Source organism: Hypoxylon fragiforme, assembly GCF_022984875.1.
Source record: "Hypoxylon fragiforme strain CBS 206.31 chromosome Unknown GGS25scaffold_2, whole genome shotgun sequence".
NCBI classification, from domain to species: Eukaryota; Fungi; Ascomycota; class Sordariomycetes; order Xylariales; family Hypoxylaceae; genus Hypoxylon; species Hypoxylon fragiforme.
This window is the reverse complement of record NW_026054757.1, coordinates 2,771,268-2,788,700: the sequence shown is the minus strand read 5'-3', so window position 1 is coordinate 2,788,700 and position 17,433 is coordinate 2,771,268. Positions and strand designations below refer to the sequence as shown.

At 48.4% G+C, this 17,433-nt stretch overlaps 4 protein-coding genes across 4 annotated transcripts; 2 read left to right on the top strand and 2 right to left on the bottom strand.

Moving 5' to 3' along the window:
- Positions 1–2,062: 2,062 nt before the first annotated feature.
- On the top strand, positions 2,063–4,263 carry GGS25DRAFT_518446 (WD40 repeat-like protein; the record flags this gene model as incomplete). The annotated part of the gene is made up of 4 exons (XM_049263539.1): positions 2,063–3,156; positions 3,213–3,575; positions 3,631–3,976; positions 4,033–4,263. 4 exons carry the CDS (start codon positions 2,063–2,065, stop codon positions 4,261–4,263), a joined length of 2,034 nt encoding a protein of 677 aa, XP_049120324.1.
- A 547-nt stretch (positions 4,264–4,810) lies between these two features.
- Positions 4,811–6,697, bottom strand: GGS25DRAFT_134848 (uncharacterized protein). The gene is made up of 2 exons (XM_049256256.1): positions 4,967–6,697; positions 4,811–4,907 (listed from the first exon to the last, which is right to left on the bottom strand). The coding sequence occupies exon 1, from the start codon at positions 6,441–6,443 to the stop codon at positions 5,223–5,225; it is 1,221 nt and encodes a 406-aa protein (XP_049120323.1). The 5' UTR covers positions 6,444–6,697; the 3' UTR covers positions 4,811–4,907; positions 4,967–5,222.
- Positions 6,698–6,752: 55 nt separating this feature from the next.
- GGS25DRAFT_476988 (uncharacterized protein) lies at positions 6,753–8,379 on the top strand. Its single transcript, XM_049259809.1, has 2 exons — positions 6,753–7,620; positions 7,688–8,379. The coding sequence occupies exons 1-2, from the start codon at positions 6,950–6,952 to the stop codon at positions 8,271–8,273; spliced, it is 1,257 nt and encodes a 418-aa protein (XP_049120322.1). The 5' UTR covers positions 6,753–6,949; the 3' UTR covers positions 8,274–8,379.
- Positions 8,380–9,836: 1,457 nt separating this feature from the next.
- On the bottom strand, positions 9,837–13,219 carry GGS25DRAFT_513036 (Pleckstrin homology domain-containing protein; the record flags this gene model as incomplete). Its single annotated transcript, XM_049262846.1, has 5 exons — positions 9,837–11,079; positions 11,146–11,857; positions 11,915–12,156; positions 12,212–12,911; positions 12,976–13,219. 5 exons carry the CDS (start codon positions 13,217–13,219, stop codon positions 9,837–9,839), a joined length of 3,141 nt encoding a protein of 1,046 aa, XP_049120321.1.
- Positions 13,220–17,433: the final 4,214 nt, after the last annotated feature.

Sequence of the window (17,433 nt, the reverse complement as noted above, 5' to 3'; positions counted from 1 at the left end):
TGTAAGATGTAAATTGCATACCTACATACCTGCATCTTCAAGCAAGATAGACAGCCACGCGGATATGTATTAATTTCATTATTTTACCATTTTACCAGTTTACCATTTCTCGCATAAAATGGCAACTTCATTCGTAGAAAGAAATAATAAGTTACACGCCCAATTCGAATTGCCTAGGCATGTAGGTATGTATGTATGTATGTACATATGTAGTTATGTATGTATGGAAAATGGTTAGTGTCTAGATTAGGGAGATCGATAGACCCTAGCGAGACGAAACGTTTTAGATTCCGAGATGACTTTAAATAAAATGTACCTACACAGCCTACAGGTTTAGTGTTGAATTATGCAAACACTGTGTAATAATATGTAAAGAGAGCCTAAGCCCCTACTACTAGGTACCTAGTAGTTAAGCAGCGGCGTCGCCGTCGAGAACATCATCTATGGATATGTAAAAATGGCATGTTTCTAGCACAAATATATACAAACATATATAACTATATATATTTAGTGGCAATTAGTATTCCGCTTTGTCTTTTATACTACCTGGCCTAGTTAGTTAATACTCGACCGAGTCCGAAGTAATGCTATGAAAAATAGCAAAGGTTGAAAGATTCACTGTAACAGATTGTTGCAATAGCAGATAGCGGCATCAGCTCCAGGCCCTTTTAGACGTTCAATGTTGGCCGTAGAGGTATTAATACAGTGCATGCACAGTAACTAGACGCTAATTAATGTGGCATGCCCCTAACCTTACCCCCGGCCGGAGAGACTTCAAATCAATCATTGATCATTGATGCTCAAGTACCTATGTACTTCGTACAAGTACATGCAGTGCCTGTGTCAACGGTACAATACAATACTACCTAAGTAGTAGTAGGTACCTAAGGTTCAATAGGTATTAGGACTTCAGGAGGGTAAGTACAATACATACAGTTGGGTACAGGCTGCTGCTTATGTGCTTATGGGGGAGGCACGTTCCTGCTCATCTCTTGTGGTCCCGCTAGGCCTTGCTTGGGCCCATTCCATTTTCGACACTTTCGAGATTCACATCTTGCCATTCTCAACCGAACTAAGCTATCTTCTCGCCTTACCTTACCTACCTTATTTCCATTACAACCATCCCTCCTCTTAATTTTGACCTCCATTTCACTTCTGACATCGACTACAAATTCGAGCAATAAAGAAAGAAAGAAGAACAAAAAAATAAGAATAACATTTGAAGGGAGTTTAGGACACTCAATCAGCCCTTATCCCTCCTGTTCAATCCAATATATTGTGGTTGATCCTGTACTCTATAAACCCCCTAAGAGGAACTATTACCGCTCTGCCGCTTCTCAAATTCCATCCGAACCACATAGCCCGCCCTTGCAGACGAAACGCTCAATCGACACACAGTACCAATGCCCCGTTAAACCAACCTTGGATTCCTCTTGCATAGGTATAGCATATTCTCTACTCATCATTCATCTCCCATTCTCTCGAGTCTCTCGTCGCCTTTCTCGGCCTTCCTTCATCGTAGCCGCGTCCGCCGATCAGGACGGTTCTTAGCTTGCTCCCACCCTTGCAAACCTTAGCGTTAGATGCTACCGCAAGTCGTTTGACCTACCAATTGTGTCTTGGGGGGGGGACGCTTGTCTCATTGATCCGAAGGTACACAGATCCATCCTTGTGCCCCTTCTCCAATATTCGCGCCACTGTGATGGCCAGTACGAACATTACCTATTTCATACTACAAGCATACTACTAGTTATTCACTAGCTTTCGCTCCTTGATCATCATCACTTACCTGTCCCATTTGTTCCTATATCAAACATTACACTCCCATGATCTGGTCTTGTATGTTGTGGCGCAAATATTCCTTTATTGCCTTGTCTTCTAATTCCGCCCTAAGTTGCGAACATTTGCTTCTTATACACATTACAATAGCTAATCTCAATCCTCGTTAGGTCGAATTGTCAAAGACGCTCTGCCTTACTAGGTACCTAACAATTTACTTCCTCCACCGTGATCGACGCCCCGAGTCGGTGAAAACGCGATCATAATATATAAACTACGTCAGATGGCGGGCTATGACCCCCCACTGAGTCTTGCGGGAAGGAGAGCAAGCCTTTTAAACGGCGGCGAGGACTTGACCTTGGACACGAAGAACGGCGGTCCGGTGATTATAAATCAGAGGATGGACAAAATGATTCAGCAGCCCAGACCAAGGGGACCGCCTACGCCCAGCATGAGCACTCCTGCCCCTGATTTCGACCAGCAACTTACCGGATCTCCTCCACCACCCCCTACACCTGCGGCATCTCCAGGGCCGACCGATGCGCAACCCGATTGGAGTGATGCTGCCGATGATGAGGACTTCTTCCTTGCCCATGTGCGCCAGCACTTTAAGAATTGCTCGGGGCCGCAGCGGAATCGCATTCTCGCCGATCTATTAAACATGTGTACGACCCAGCAGCTCAGTTTCGTACATCAATTCGTGAGCCCATTACTTAAAAAGGATCCCTTCACCAGCCTGCCAGACGAATTATGCTTGCGGATATTATCTTTCATAGATGACCCACAAGTACTTGCGCGAGCATCACAGGTATCAAGACGGTGGAGGGATCTTTTGAGTGACGACGTGACGTGGAAGAATCTCTGTGTTAAACATGATTATGGTCGTCGGATGTCTGAAGTTTCCTACGGAATACCGACTCCCGCACAGAGTAGGCCTGGTGTTCTACCTCTGTCCGATCCCGAATATACTCACAGTTTCCCTGGCGCTATTCCAGGCCCATCCACGCTCCACGCAGCGTCACGCAGCTTCGACAGCTTTTCAGAAAGTGCCTCAGCTGTTGGTCGACCCAAACTTCGATCCTATAAATCTCACTTCAAGCAACGATACCTGGTTGAATCCGCGTGGAGGACCGGGGGACGCCATACTACAAGAACTATTGTCCAGGATGGTAGGGTTGTTACTAGTCTACATTTGACCCCAAAGTATATCGTTGTTGCTCTCGACAATGCGAGAATACACATATTCGATCGGGAAGGCAATGCCCTCCGCACTCTGCAAGGTCATATCATGGGTGTTTGGGCTATGGTCCCATGGGAAGATATCTTGGTTAGCGGTGGATGCGACCGCGACGTACGAGTCTGGGACATGACTTCTGGGTATGATTAATCCACCTTCGGGCATCATCTTGGTTCGCGCTGACTAGTTTTGACAGGAGGTGCCTATTTACTCTACGCGGCCATACATCGACTGTACGCTGCCTCAAGATGTCAGACGCAAACACAGCAATTTCCGGCTCGCGCGATACGACGTTGAGAGTTTGGGATATCAGGCAAGGTGTTTGCCGAAATGTGCTTGTTGGACATCAAGCAAGTGTACGATGTCTGGAGATAAAAGGCGATATTGTGGTGTCTGGGAGCTACGACGCGACGGCCAAGATATGGAGTATATCTGAAGGCAGATGTTTGCACACCCTCTCTGGCCACTTCAGTCAGATATATGCCATCGCATTCGATGGTCACAGGGTTGTTACCGGGAGCCTTGATACTAGCGTACGAGTTTGGGACGCTCATACCGGGTAAGTTGCTCTACGTGGGCTGTCTTTGCAAACATTCTATTAACACTTATAAAAGGGAGGCGATTGCCGTTCTTCAGGGCCACACTTCCCTAGTGGGCCAATTACAACTACGTGGAAACACGCTCGTCACAGGAGGTTCGGATGGATCTGTCAGGGTCTGGTCACTAGAAAAGATGTGTCCGATCCACCGGCTAGCGGCGCATGACAACAGCGTCACCAGCCTTCAGTTCGACGATACCCGTGTCGTGAGTGGTGGTAGCGATGGTAGGGTAAAGGTCTGGGACGTCAAGACCGGCCATCTTGTACGAGAATTAATCACGGCGGAGTCGGTCTGGAGAGTGGTCTTTGAGGACGAGAAATGCGTTGCTGTTGCGAATAGGGGAAGCAGAGTTATGATGGAGGTAAGATTATTTCTTTTGAGTTAAAATTGTCTGCACCCTACTCACATAAATTCCAGGTATGGTCATTCTCGCCCCCCGAGGACGCATTCTGCGAAAGACCCCTTTCCATGCCACAGAAGCTGGCCGAGCCAACACCAAATCGACCTCTAACTGGCGATTTTCGGCGCTCAGCTCTAGCTCTACCTGGCTCAGACGAAGATCCTAGTGGTGGAGATGTCGATATGAGCGACGCTGGACCATCTACCGCGCCTCTGGTTGGAAATACGACATTCTTCCACGATGACTAGAAAGGTTCATCTCAACTCCCAGGGAGATCCGTCCATACCCGACGCCAAATCTTATCCGCGTGGCGTCCCTCCACCCCTCCCTCTCTCCCTCCCCCCTGTGTTGCTTTTATACATGATTTGGTTTGTCGAAGTTCAGTGTTATTGAAACACTCTGACGCATTGCATCGTCTTGGGCGTTGACGCATTGGTGGCATTTGTATGTAAGCATTGGGTACACCGTTCTGGAAGACGGGGTGATGGGGGGTATACGCAAGAACGGGGTCAGTTGGCGAGTTATACGAGTTTTTTCGTACCCGCAGTTTTGAATCCAATATCAGGAAGGCTGGCTATATTAGCTCCCTACTTTTGGGGAGAAGAAGTCTTAGGAAAAGAATCGAAAGCGAGAAGAAAGGTTGTGGAGAGAGAGCGCATCAAGTTTGAGTATTTTCGGCTTGGTTAGTTGAGCCAGGGGGCAGAGGGTATAGATGAAATGAAGCTAGGATGGAAACGAACTGAGGAGCGAGGAAGAGACAAGGGACGGGGTAGGAAATAAGGATTGTTCGAGATAGCGGTAAGGATAATCAGCATCTTAGCATCGGATTGCGTCTGTAATACGATTCGTAGGGAAAGGTTATCGATTCTGTATTAAATTGCATCTGAGTGTGCTCGTTGAATAGGGGGTTAGGCTCAGCTTTGGCATAGAACGTGACTGAATAGATGTAACCTACTAGCGATAGGTACATAAGTAGCATTGCATCGCCCCTTTTCCCAATTGTTTTCGGTATTGTGGTTTAATTAATACCCAGGTTTAATGGAGTTGTTTATATACCAAAGCTAAGGCTGGAACTACCCCTACCTAGGTATGCTGCAAATGTGTGTGAGCTTATGGTGCCCACGTGACCACCACCACCCCCTATTCCATGTAGTAAAGCCCTTGGTAAAGGTAACACTTTCAAACGAGACAAGACAGATTATTTATTTCATACCGCGGCCTCGTCCCCAGCGATGCCCGCCCACTCGTCGGCAATAACCCTCATCTGCTCCTCGCTCCACCCCTCCTCCACGACCCCCTCCACCACCTTCCGCCGCGCCACCCGCGCCAGCTCCACCGCGGCTGCCTCGACGCCGCCCACGACCGCGCCTTCCAGCAGTGCGGCGCGTTCCGGGTTGTCGTCCGGCGAAAGGGTCAGCGCGTACTGGTGCCCGATCTCGGCGGCGTCGACGCGGTCGTCGTGGATGGAGCGCCGCAGGAGCTCGGCGGCGAGGGCGTGCGAGCCGCGCCTGACGAGGATCGCGTGCTCTTGCATGATGGCGCGGGTGCGCCACTGCCAGGATTTTATCTGCGGTTCTGGATCTTTGGGCGGGGAGGGGAAGGGGGGAGGGAGAGAAGTGGGAGAGGAGGAGGAGGAGGGAGGGAGGGTACGGAAAGATTTGGCGGCTAGTTTTAATAGCTCGAGGGCGCGGGCGTCGTCGTGGCGGGACGCGTGGCGCAGGGCGGCGAGGGTGAAGATGTCGGGGTGGTAGAACGGGTTGACGGGTTGAGCTGCCGGCCCCCCCTTTGGCTTCGGGCGCTGGGGGGAAGGGGAGATGGCGGAGACGAGGCGGTCGAGCGCGTCCCTCGCGTCCGCGAAGCGCGGGTCGTCGAGGAGCTTGGTCTTGAAGCCGAGCATCCCCAGCGCGAGCACCGAGGGCGGGTACCCCAGGACCGTCCCGCTGTGCAGGATGTGCGTCCCGATGGCGAGGGTGCGCGCGCGCTGCGTCAGCAGCAGGTTGCCCGCGTACTGCAGCGTGTACAGCGGGATCTTGCTGCCCTCCTCCTGCTGCGGTGCGGTGGAGAGGGGGAGGGAGAGGGTGCGCTGCCGCCAGCCCGACTGGTTCTGGCTGGCGATGGTGACGTAGTGCTCGCAGGCGTCGTAGCACTCCGCAGGTGTTACCTCGTTGTTGGGGACGAAGGGGGTGACGAGGCGCCGCTCCCAGAAGGAGTACGGCGGGATGTCGGCGGTGGTGAAGCGGATCTTGGCGAAGGTGTTCCGGTTGGGGGGTTCCCGGACTTTGGCTTTGATCTGGAGGGGGGTGGTGGTGGTGATGGGCCGGATGTGTGTTTTATTGCTACGGCGCAGGCCATTTAGTTGGATTTGGCTTTGGCGGCATGATGGTCTGATTAAGCGGGCGAGGTGTTGTTGGGGAGTGGTGGTAGACATGGCTGCAGTTTCACAGGTTTATCATAACCTATAGGGCCAGCCATTGACCCCTGACTCTCTCTTGGTCGTCCGCCTGCCTGTCTCTCTATCTGTCTTATAGAAGAGAAGAGATGAGTGAGCCCAGGAAGATGTGCTTCACATCAACGGCATATTCAACAACCCATGATTTCTTACTATATATTTTTATAATTGAACATTCATTCAACTTGGAAGTGAGATGAGTGAGGAAGAATGAGGATGAGTGATGAGTATATGTATGTACCTATGTACTACTAGTAGTAGGTATCCTCAAAAAGCCGACGATTTCCCGTCGCATTGTAGGTTACAACTTACAATTTTTATTATGAGCCTATCGGGGCTCTTGTTTTATCTTATCAACAAACAAACAAAAAGTATTTGGGAAGTTCTGCGACGGGCATCCTACCATACTACCGTACCATACAACTTACACAACAACTTACACAACAACATACACCATACACAGTTACACTTGATTGTTTATAATCATGGCCCCCCTCACCAGAAGTAGGGCCAATAGCCGAGCAAAAAAATCTCAAGAAAATGCAGAGACTGAAGCAAGCAATGCTTTGCTTGAAGGAGATGTAGAAGTGGAAGGAGAAGGAAAAGAAGAAACACTCAAAGACACTACCACCACTTTAAATCCAGAGCCAGAAGCCGATTCGGAAACTCCCAAGCGACAGAGACTCGCAGTTCGAACGCGCGAAGACGAAAGCACCGGCCACGGGCGGAAAACCCACATCGAAGTCGAAATATCCAACACCTCCACCTCCAAGCCCCAGACGTCTCGCAGGAGCTCTGTGCGCAACCTGCAAGACATAGAAGGAGTATCCGAATTCGAACCCATGAGCGCCTCGAAGCAGCTAGAGGACGAGGCAGACCATAGGTTATCTTCACAGCCGGCAATCCCTGAGGCGACAACCCCCATGCCAAAACCCGTTGCCAAAGGAAAGCACCTTGTCTTTGGCGACGATGCCGATGTAGAGAAGTTTGTCGCGGCAGCAGCTACAATAGAACCAAAAAAGAACATAAACGATAAGGGTGACGAAGCGGATAGCAACAGCGACGACGATGACGATGCGCCTGAAGCCGTGTCCACCCAGGCCGCCGCGAAACAAGTACTACAGGCCACTCAGGCAGCTACAGAGGCAGCCGACAAGTAAGCATCTCACTTCAAACCCACCTAAAATAATCTCTAGCAGCCCTCCCTAATCTTCTCTCTCCAGACAAGCGGCATCTCTCAAGCGCAAGCGCCAGGAAAAAGACAGCCTCTACAAGCAACAAGCCGAGCGCCGGAAGCGCGCCCGCGCAACCGTAGAGCTCCACCAGCGGAAGCGTACCAGTACCAAGAGAACCGGCACCGGCTCCGGCAACGAGGATGACGGCGTAGCCGAGGTCGAGGAGGCCGTCACCACCGGCCGCCGCCGCGCGCAAAAGTTCCACCTCCCCACCGCCCTCCCCGCCGAATTCCTCGCCGACTCCTCCAGCGACGAAGACGAGGACGCAGAATCCGCGCTCAAGAAGCAGCAGAAGAAAGCCGCGGCCCTCGTCAGCAAGCCGCAGAAGATCAACTTCGAGGCGCTGGCCAGTGGTGGCAGCAGCAAGAACCCACGCGACAAGACCGTGGGCGCGACGCGGTACAGGGTCCTGGCGGAGCAGGGGGACCCGCTGGTGTTGGCGCCGAGGTCCCATAGGGATGCAAGGGTGTCGAAGGAGAGTCTGTTGAAGAGGAGGAGGGTTACTGCTGCGGCGGCGGGGGTGGTGGCGGGGAAGAGGACGGGTGGTGGGGGGAGGTTTTTTGTTAGGAAATAGAAAGAGAGAGAGAGAGAGAGAGAGAGAGAGAGAGGAAGGGAGGTTACGAATATACCTTGTACATCCATGTGTCTTTATTTGCGTGTGTATGTGTGTATGTATGTGTGTATGTGTGTATGTGTGTGTAAAATGAGGGTTGAGGTAGAAGATGAGAGGGACGGGAGGTCTCTTGTTCCTACATAAATCGCTCCCCTCTTTCCCCCGTGAATGAGGCAAGCAAAAGCAAAGCAAGTTTTTGCCAGAGACGATCAATCGGGATACACGAAAGAAGCACGATGGAGGAACAGTAAATTAATTATATACCTAGTTACTTAGCTGCCTTAGTTACATATCGCAGTGGATATATCTCTCCGTCTGTGCTTGGGAGTCCTTAGTATGCTCATAGGTAGGTAGGTAGCTAGTACTACGATACCTAATCACTCACTATCACAAGCACCACACACACGTAAAGCATACAATCACATAAAGGGCACATGTACGTAGGTAAGTAAACATAGATCAACACTAGGTACTAAACAAACATACTGGAGATACATACATACAAGGGTCGTTAATTGTGCATAGATAGGTAGGTGTTACTGTACAACGCTTTGCCTGCCATCGCTTTTCAAGGAATCAGATATATCAAGCCAGGGAAGAAAAGGAGAGAGAGACAGGTAGGTAGGTAAAAGCAGTTACTACCTAGTTATATAAGACGCAAGAGAAAAAAAAGAAGTCAAAAAGGGGGGTGGGTAAGTTAGATGTTACTCCGAAGAACTCCTCTCCTTTCCTCCCCCTTAAATTTCATCCATCCATTCCATTCCTGGTTTGTTAGCAAATAGCGATGATAATACAGAAATTTGTCAATCACCAACCCACCAGTCCTTTGACCTCCGCGGCCCATTCTCCCTCCCTTTCCTTTCCCATCGAGTACACTCAACGTACAATTGGTATTCCATTCTTGGAAAAAAAAAATTCAACCATCAAAAATAACAACAACGAACCAATCCTAAGTTATGCTTTTTTCTTTTCTTCTCTTCTCTTTCTTCCGATAACCAACAAAAACCTAGTCTGAGTAGGTAGCCAAAGCATTTGCAGACGTCGATGGCTATTCGACCGCTACTCGATGTATAGCATGAACGCTGGACGAGAAATAGGCAGATGGGATGAGTGAGTGAGTTGGTTGCTTGCTTTGTGCGTGGGCATTTGCATTTGCGTAGGGAGATAGGCAGGTAACGTAACAGAAACATAAAGAATAAAATTCCGAAGTGGTATCTTTAGATCATAAAAGTTGGAATCTCCAAGTCAAAAAAAGGGTTCCAGTGATGCGACTAGAAACCAACAAGAGGGTGACGTTTCCAAAAAAAAAAAGGAGGCAAAAGTAGAAATAGATGTAATATATAGGTATAGATAGTCCAGGAGGTAAGTCTCCCCGAGATAAAACAGAAAAATTATTCGTTCAAAACATGGTCCCGTAGAGATCGTTGGTCTATTTGGATATCAAGATGCCCAGGATATATATGGGTTTTTTTTTTCGAGGTTTTGTTTAGATATGAAGATGAGCAGGAGGGAGAGTTACGTCCTTCATGCCTCTTCAATGATCCCTTCCCCGCTTCCCTCTTCTCTCCATTCACGGCTCTTGTCTGTCAACTTCTTCACACCGCTTACACGACCCGCCCATAAGCTTTCGACTGCTGTTCGGAATGTAAAGGCTCGCTGGCTGCTGATGACACCGATAGCTTGCAGGACAGCCTTGCGACTGTCGCGTCCAAACACCGCCGGATGGCTGATCCACTCCAAGCTGGCTTCTAGTTCAGCATCAAGAGCGGCAACGGTGCCAACGTCGACACCGGCCGAGTTGCCCAGCGTTAACCCATCGGTTGATCGGGTTCGTGGGAGCGGTGGTGGGAAACCGTTGGCGCCCGAGTGTGCCGAGGCAGTCGGAGATGGCGTACGCTTTCGATCCGGGGTCGCCGAAATGGGAGAAGCATCCGATCCCGGTTGTGGGGTAGAAGGGCTCGATTTGCTACCAGGGATTGGTGGAAGAGGGATAAGAGGGACAGGTGGGAGGCCGCCTTTGCCTAGACCCTTCAAGATGGATCGAGTTTCGTTGAGGAGGGTGTGCGCGCGATCATGTTGACCTCGCGAGACTAATGTCAATGCTCGGGTGAGCATGTCGGAGGTGAGAAGCTCCATTCGTCGTTGGACAATATGTGGGTGGGGAGGAATAGGGGGGTTATTCTGCCATGAAAGCTTCTTGGAACTGCCTGGTGCAGGTAGCATTGTGATGGCAAGTAATGATGGCCTAGGAAGATGCATCATGGTGCCATCTCGCAGTATGTCGCCCCAAACTAGGTCTGCTTGGATCAGCGGCAACTCTTCGACCGAAAGAGTCCTCTGGTCGTCGTGTTCCACAGATCCTCCTAATGCTTCCAATCCAGATACGATTGTCTCCCACGGGTCTTGCGGTAGTTGCTCTTGGGATGTTGTGTCAGGGGCAATAACAAGCTGGACTAGGATATCTCGTTTATCGCCAAATCTAAGATCGCCTAGCGAAGCTTCAGCGTCACGGCCGGTGGCCCGCTTGGTGATCTGCAACGCTCCGCTGATCTTGTGGAATCTTGCAGGAGAGCCTTCTGGTAGTCTAAGCTTCAGTTTGACGTTTTGATGAGACAAAGACTGGACCGATCCTAGACACCCAGCTAAACACTCGCGCAGCATCATCCAGTCCTTTACGTACGTGTACGATGCCTTCGTACGCGAAGATAATTCAATCATAGTGTCTGGCTTGTGAGTCATTCCAAGGCCGAATGAGTGAATTGTAATTCTACAATTCATTAGTATATCAATGATGATGATAGGAGAGAGCAATGGTGGCAAGGAAATAACTTACTTGGCGGCTTCCGCTCGCGAAACAACAAAATCGACACTATCAGCATCGGATGTCGAAGCGTCGCTAATGAGCATGATGGTAGCGATCGGATTGTTATACTTGCGCTGCATGAGCAGATCCATGGCAACGTTTGCGCCCTCAACAACATCCGCGCGGTGGCTCTTCTGTCCTACGGGTTTGATGGAGGCTAGCACGTTGTTCCATCCGTGCCACGACTTAGTAGTCATGCCTACGATGGGAACACCACCTCCTCCCGAACCGAAGGTGACGAGACCCATACGATCACGTTCGCCCAAAGTTTGAACCATGAACTTCAAGGCATCCCTCACAAGGTTGATCTTGACACCCTGCATCGAAGAAGAGATGGGCACAACAACGACAACATCGATCGGTACGTGGACAGAGGAAAGAAGCGGGCTCTTAGTGAAAGTGGTGTACTCGGTAGCGGCTGTTGTCGCAGATTTGGGCCCAGCATACGAAGAGGCTACAGAAGAGACTCGCTGTGGTCGACCTCCTCTCCCCCATTCATCTTCTTCGTTCTCCGAGATCTCGTGTCGGTCATAATCTGGGCCTCTGACCGGAGACCCCTCAACAGCATTGAGATCAAGAAGAGCCTGCTGCCAAAGTTTCAGCTGGTTTCTGTTGTCGAAACGTAGATGAAATTGTGGCAGTTCGGCAACAGAGAGGCTGAGAGTGAGTATATTCTCATCGACTGCGGGCGAAAACGAATTAGTTAGTTTTTGTAAACACATAAGACTCGGCCACTTACCCATACCAGTTTCTGTCACCTCGTTAAGATGTTTCTTGATAAGAATAGAGCCCTTTAAAGTGCACCGTGTCGCTTTGCGTAGCATGCCATTTTCATCCCATTGTTGTTGTTGCGCCGCCTGCGCATTCTTCTTCTCTTTTACGCAAATGAGCATTTCCGCAAAGAGATAGCATTCGAGTTCCTGCCATGAGATTCTATCCTTGCCAACCTTCAAAGTGCCGTAGAGTCGAAGCTTTCCAAATCTATATCACACTGGTCAGATACTTGCGATAAATAGTAACGAACAGAAATACGCACCTGTTGAAATCAAGTCCATGCCAATTATCGACCCGGTTTCGCAGATTCTCAGTCATCTCCTCTAAGACCTCTGGTGGTTCGTATGGATAGAAGCGCGGCCGAGAACTCCTCGCAGGAGATGGTGGTCTTTGGGTGAAAGCCTCCTCCACGCGCGCCTGCGGTGTCTGGCTCACGACGCCTAGATCCTCAGGATCTGGTCTCCATTTGTTGTCGGCGACTTCCACAGTGACAAGGCACGTTAAAGTCTGCTGCTGTCGAGATCGCGTAATCGTCGGGAATTCAGACCGAACCACAACGGATGGTGGTGGAATTGGGTTACGGGCCATAGCTCGTGGGCTACCTGGTGTTGTCTCCATAGCTTGGACATCGTAGTCATGTCGGCGCGGGGGACCACTCTGTGCTGTTTCGGGATAGCCTGTTGATGAGGCGACACCGGTCGCTTCGCTATCGCTACGACCATGTCTATGCGCTGCTACGTACCGATCCGTATTGGGTTGTTCTCGACTATCTCGGCTATCTCTGAGACTCCCACGGGCCACGCTCTCACGACCACTATTACTCGGAGCATGACTCCTAGCATTAGACTCGCCGCTAGGCGGTCGACCACCCTGATTATCCCAAGCATTACTTGTCTGTGTCGGTGTAGTAATTGATCTACTATCACCGGAAGATGCTGATCGCACTATGTTCGTTATTTTCTCTGCGTGGGAAGTCATATTAGCATACTTATCCTCAGCTGTTTTTTTATTTCATTGAGGCCTTACCAATATCTAGAACGTTACCTCCACGAGTGGTGTCCAGATGTAATGGCGCATTGCATGATGGGCAGTACTGTGACTCGAATTCACGTATAAACTCGTAGAAGCATGCTTCGTGGGAGACGTGTTGACACGAAAACTGTAAAATCCTCTCGCCGCGTAACGTATGTTCCAATGGCTCTTCACAGACGGCACATTCACTCCCCACAAAGGTTCTCTCCCTCCGCGTACGATTCCTCTCTGAATTCATCGTGCCTGTCAAGTCGTTTTGGCGTATGGTATCTCTAGAAGCGGAAGAGCTTACGGAAGCGCCGGAGCGATGCGATGGCGCACGCTGCGGCTGCGACAGTGGTGACGAGCGGTGGCTTGCAGCGCTGATGGAATGATCTAATAGTAATGTAGAGTTAGCCAACGATTTCGCCCGAGGGTGGCGCGTCGTGTAGTCTAGTGTAGCGGTTGACGGAGTAGGAATACACCAGGCGACCAAGACTTACTCTTCTCGGGGTAAGATGGAGCGCTGCGCAAACTACGCCAGTCGCTTTCCTCGTCGTCGTCTTTCCTCCGGAGTGAACGCAATGAACGCAAATCAGCTCCGGGTCTTAGTGGACCTCGTTCAAACAAATTCGATATCTGACGGTCGCGAAACCTGCGTTCTTTTGAACCGCTTGCGCTAGAAATACCGTGTGATTTGGACGATGATCGACTAAACATGAGCGACGTAGAGTTGCGTGAATCTGTAGGTGGCTAGATAAATACCTACTACGTAGGTATGTATTATGTGAAGTAAACGTCGTCAAGGCTTAGTATTGCTTAGTATAGGCTAGCATGTACAGCCTAGTACATATGTAGCTGACAAGACGGAAGGGCAGTGCTATGTAGCTAGTGAAAGGCAAATGTAAGGCCAATGTAAGGCAAATGCGAGCAAGTTGCGAAGTCCGGTGAATGGATGTGGATGGATTGCGGATGGATGCAGAAGGATGCGTCGGCAAGTCTTCCGTTTTAGAGTTCAACGGTTCCTGTTTATGGCTGACTGTGACGAATTTGTACTGATGGACTGTTTCAAGTTGGTGGTATAAATTATGCTTATGCTTGCGACGGGAAGGAGGTAGGCTGAATAACGATATGAATAAGGGCTCCTGAAACTGAAACTACCTAAGTTGGTAAAGTTGGTAGACGGGTCGGGTCGTAGAAGTTTAATGTGGTATGGTGTGTCAACGGTATTCGGTATTGTCTCCAAGTATTATGAAGTATATGATCCTGATCAATCAAGTAACCCGAATTTTGTCAATCGTTTCCTAGATCTCTCTCTCTCTATCTCTCTTGTCTCTCTTGTCTCTCTTCTTTCTCTTTACAACCTAGGTTTAGGTATAGGTATAATAGCAGCAACGATTCTCGTATGGCGTATATCGTAAGTGGATGTGGGTATAGTTAATCGAAGAAAAGACTAATTGGATTGCCTCGTTAAGTTGCCTTGTTGAGTAGAAGATAACCTTGAAAGTTAAGCAAGGAATTAGGCAATATAGGAGAAAAGAAGAAAATGAGAGAAAAAGGACCAAGCCAGTAGGTATTGAAAGACGATCTTCGGTAGGAAGTAATAGACGAGAGATAATAATCTCCAAAATCGTGTCGCTGGGACCCCCAATAATAAAATGGCAGTTAATGGTCCAACTTTTGGTGCCCAATGGCAAAACCGCTTCCTAGGCAAATCCCCTTCCCTGTCCTGTAATTGACGAAAGGGGCACCGTCGATAATAGTTCCAAGCCTGCTACTGTTATTTTTAACAGGCAGCCTTGTCTAGTCCGTCAAATAGACGAAACAGTAGCAGAGAAAAAGCAAGTGAAAGTATTGAAAAAGAAGGGTTCCCGTTTCAAAAGTTGAACTTCAATTCTTCAATTCTTCTCTTTACTCTTCTCTTCTCTTTACTTTTAATTTTATTTTCTTCTTCTTTTCCAAAAAAAACCCTTCCCTTCCCCAGGCTTAGCCAAGGAAATGAAGCCCTTAGCTCGGAGCGCAGAATAGATAGATCTTATCTGCTTGCTCCAGGCTGTATTCGATTCCCGCTTAAAGTGACGATCAGTTTTTTATAGGTACCGTTCGCATTTAAAAATAATGAGAACGATTGTTGACGGCTCTGATGAAAAAAGGGAATGACGTGGCCATCATTGGGGGGAAAGGTCGTCAAGCTGTCCAAGTTCGATACTATGAAGCCAAAGTCGGAGATTACTTTTTTTTTTAAATAAAATAAAAAAAGCTTCAGAAAAGGACGGCACGGATGGTGAATGGGAAAAGGGAAAAAAGACAAAAGGTACTACTAGGTAGGTAACCAGACAGAGAGTAAGGGTAGTTGAGATGGGGGCCATAAGGGATCAAGTACATACCTACCTACATCCATGCAATCATGGATGGTCAATTATGTATTATCATAAACGAGATGATATTACCACGGTACTGTAATACTACTATGTACATATGCAGTGCTCGTTGGAGATCCCCCTCCTCGGGGCAAGGTAATACATACAATACATACCTCCAGTGCTAATGCCTAGCCCTCTTGTCATGTACCTCACAGTTCCTTACGAAGACGGGGAAGAGGGACTAGCTGCGTACTCCGCGTGTAGTTGACATGTACACAACCTACATTGCATGTACATGCAATCTAAAAGATGAGGTGGATCCGTACCTACTATTCCTACTAGCTATTCCTACTAGGTACCTAATATTATATTGAGGTACGCAGGTGGATACAGACCTATTGGTATAGATACAATACTAGGTAATAAGTACATAATGTAATATCTTCAGCGCTACATTATGAACATAATTCTCAGTGACTGACTGGATTATGGATATCTGAAGCTGGTTCCGGACACTCCAGACACATTTGGTAGATTGGCAATGGTTCGTACATAGTTCCATCCCGCACGATGCAAGAACCACAATGCCGGATACGATTTTTAAAGAATGAGGTCCATTTTCCCCTCGCCTATCAAACCGGCCTCGTGGTATGGGGTTCATAATAAGACCGCTTGGAAATCTGGATGAGGGTCCGAGTTGAGGGACTAAAGTGGGCGACGAACTATTACGGTATTACCAGCTGGAGACTTGAGTACCCTATCTAGAGATATGTAGGACCATTGTAGGTATGTTAGGTACATAACTACACTAGGTACATGCTATGTAGTATTATACAAGCTCAAATGTTGCAAGTTGCAGTGCTTCATGCGATAGGAGTTTTCTTCATCCTTGTCGACAGGGGAACACTCACTTATGTACGGAGTAGATCCTTGTTTCCAACCATTTTGCAGTCCGTGTCCATGGATGCAAGAAGTTAACTCTCCGCCATGTTACCATAGTAGTACTAACTACGTAAGGAGATATTCAAGGGTTTCCTTGCTTCAATTGGTAACTACATACCAACTGCTATGTATGTAACTACTAACTAGTTTTTAGTTACTGCATAGTTAGGTATTACAACTTGAACAATTCGAGCTTATGTATAATATCTCTAGGCTTCCACGCATTAAAGCACTGAACTTTCACGATAGTTACTTACTATACATTGTAGGTCTAATAAATAATATATTACCTACCCACTTCGCATCTCCTACTTATGTAGATATTTAACTAGCTGTTTGAATCTGTCGTCAAACTAAACCTATAATTAAGATGAGAAAGCCGTTCACCAATCTCTGCTCAACCATTTCTTCCGGCCGTTAGCTTTTGTATACTAACCTACATGTAGGTAGCTAGTAGGCTGCAGGCATCTGCCAAATGCCCAGCAATAACTAGAATCCGCTCTAAAAAGGGCGCTAGCACTAGTAGCTCCCCCAGTCGTTCAAAGAGCTTCAATTGATGTGCCAAGGCTTCGGAATAGCATCAATTGACGTGAGCTAAACCACTAGGTTGGAAAGCTTCTTTATCGTCGACTTATCATAGATTCGTAGCTTCAAATAGTAGTTTCAGGTTAAGATGTCCCGTAATAAAAAAAAAATTCGAGGAATGTCAAAGCGGTATTAATAAGAGGCCAACGGTTGACCTTTAAGGCTCTAACAAGTAGCCAGTAACACTCGCCACAATCGTATGAATTACACAATAATTAGGGCTTCGCCTACATATACTCCATTATCATCACCTTACATACATAAATCATTAAGTTGCCTTACTACATACTACTAGTATCTATACCTAGTACCTGTCTGCATTTCTATCATATTCAATGTTATCACCGTCAAAGCGAAATGCCGGGAGCTAGTTTATCTACGTACTACTACCTAGTAGTATACGCACTACATAAGACACCCCGCCATTACCTCGTACTAGGTAGGCTGCTACATACATAGTACGGTGTTACTGGCAGCGGTATGCGAAACTTCCAAGGTTGTCATCCAATATTGTGAGACGCCCCAGCCGTAGGGCTTTAGGATCAGCAGGCAGAAGCTCAACTTAAGGCATACCATACACACT

What these genes read in the sequence shown, in the direction of transcription:
- GGS25DRAFT_476988 (XM_049259809.1), top strand. Translation starts at nt 6,950, where the DNA reads ATGGCCCCCCTCACCAGAAGTAGGGCCAATAGCCGAGCAAAAAAATCT. An exon ending in GCTACAGAGGCAGCCGACAA is followed by an intron (nt 7,621 to 7,687) that starts GTAAGCATCTCA and finishes TTCTCTCTCCAG; the next exon opens with ACAAGCGGCATCTCTCAAGC.
- GGS25DRAFT_134848 (XM_049256256.1), bottom strand. Translation starts at nt 6,443, where the DNA reads ATGTCTACCACCACTCCCCAACAACACCTCGCCCGCTTAATCAGACCA.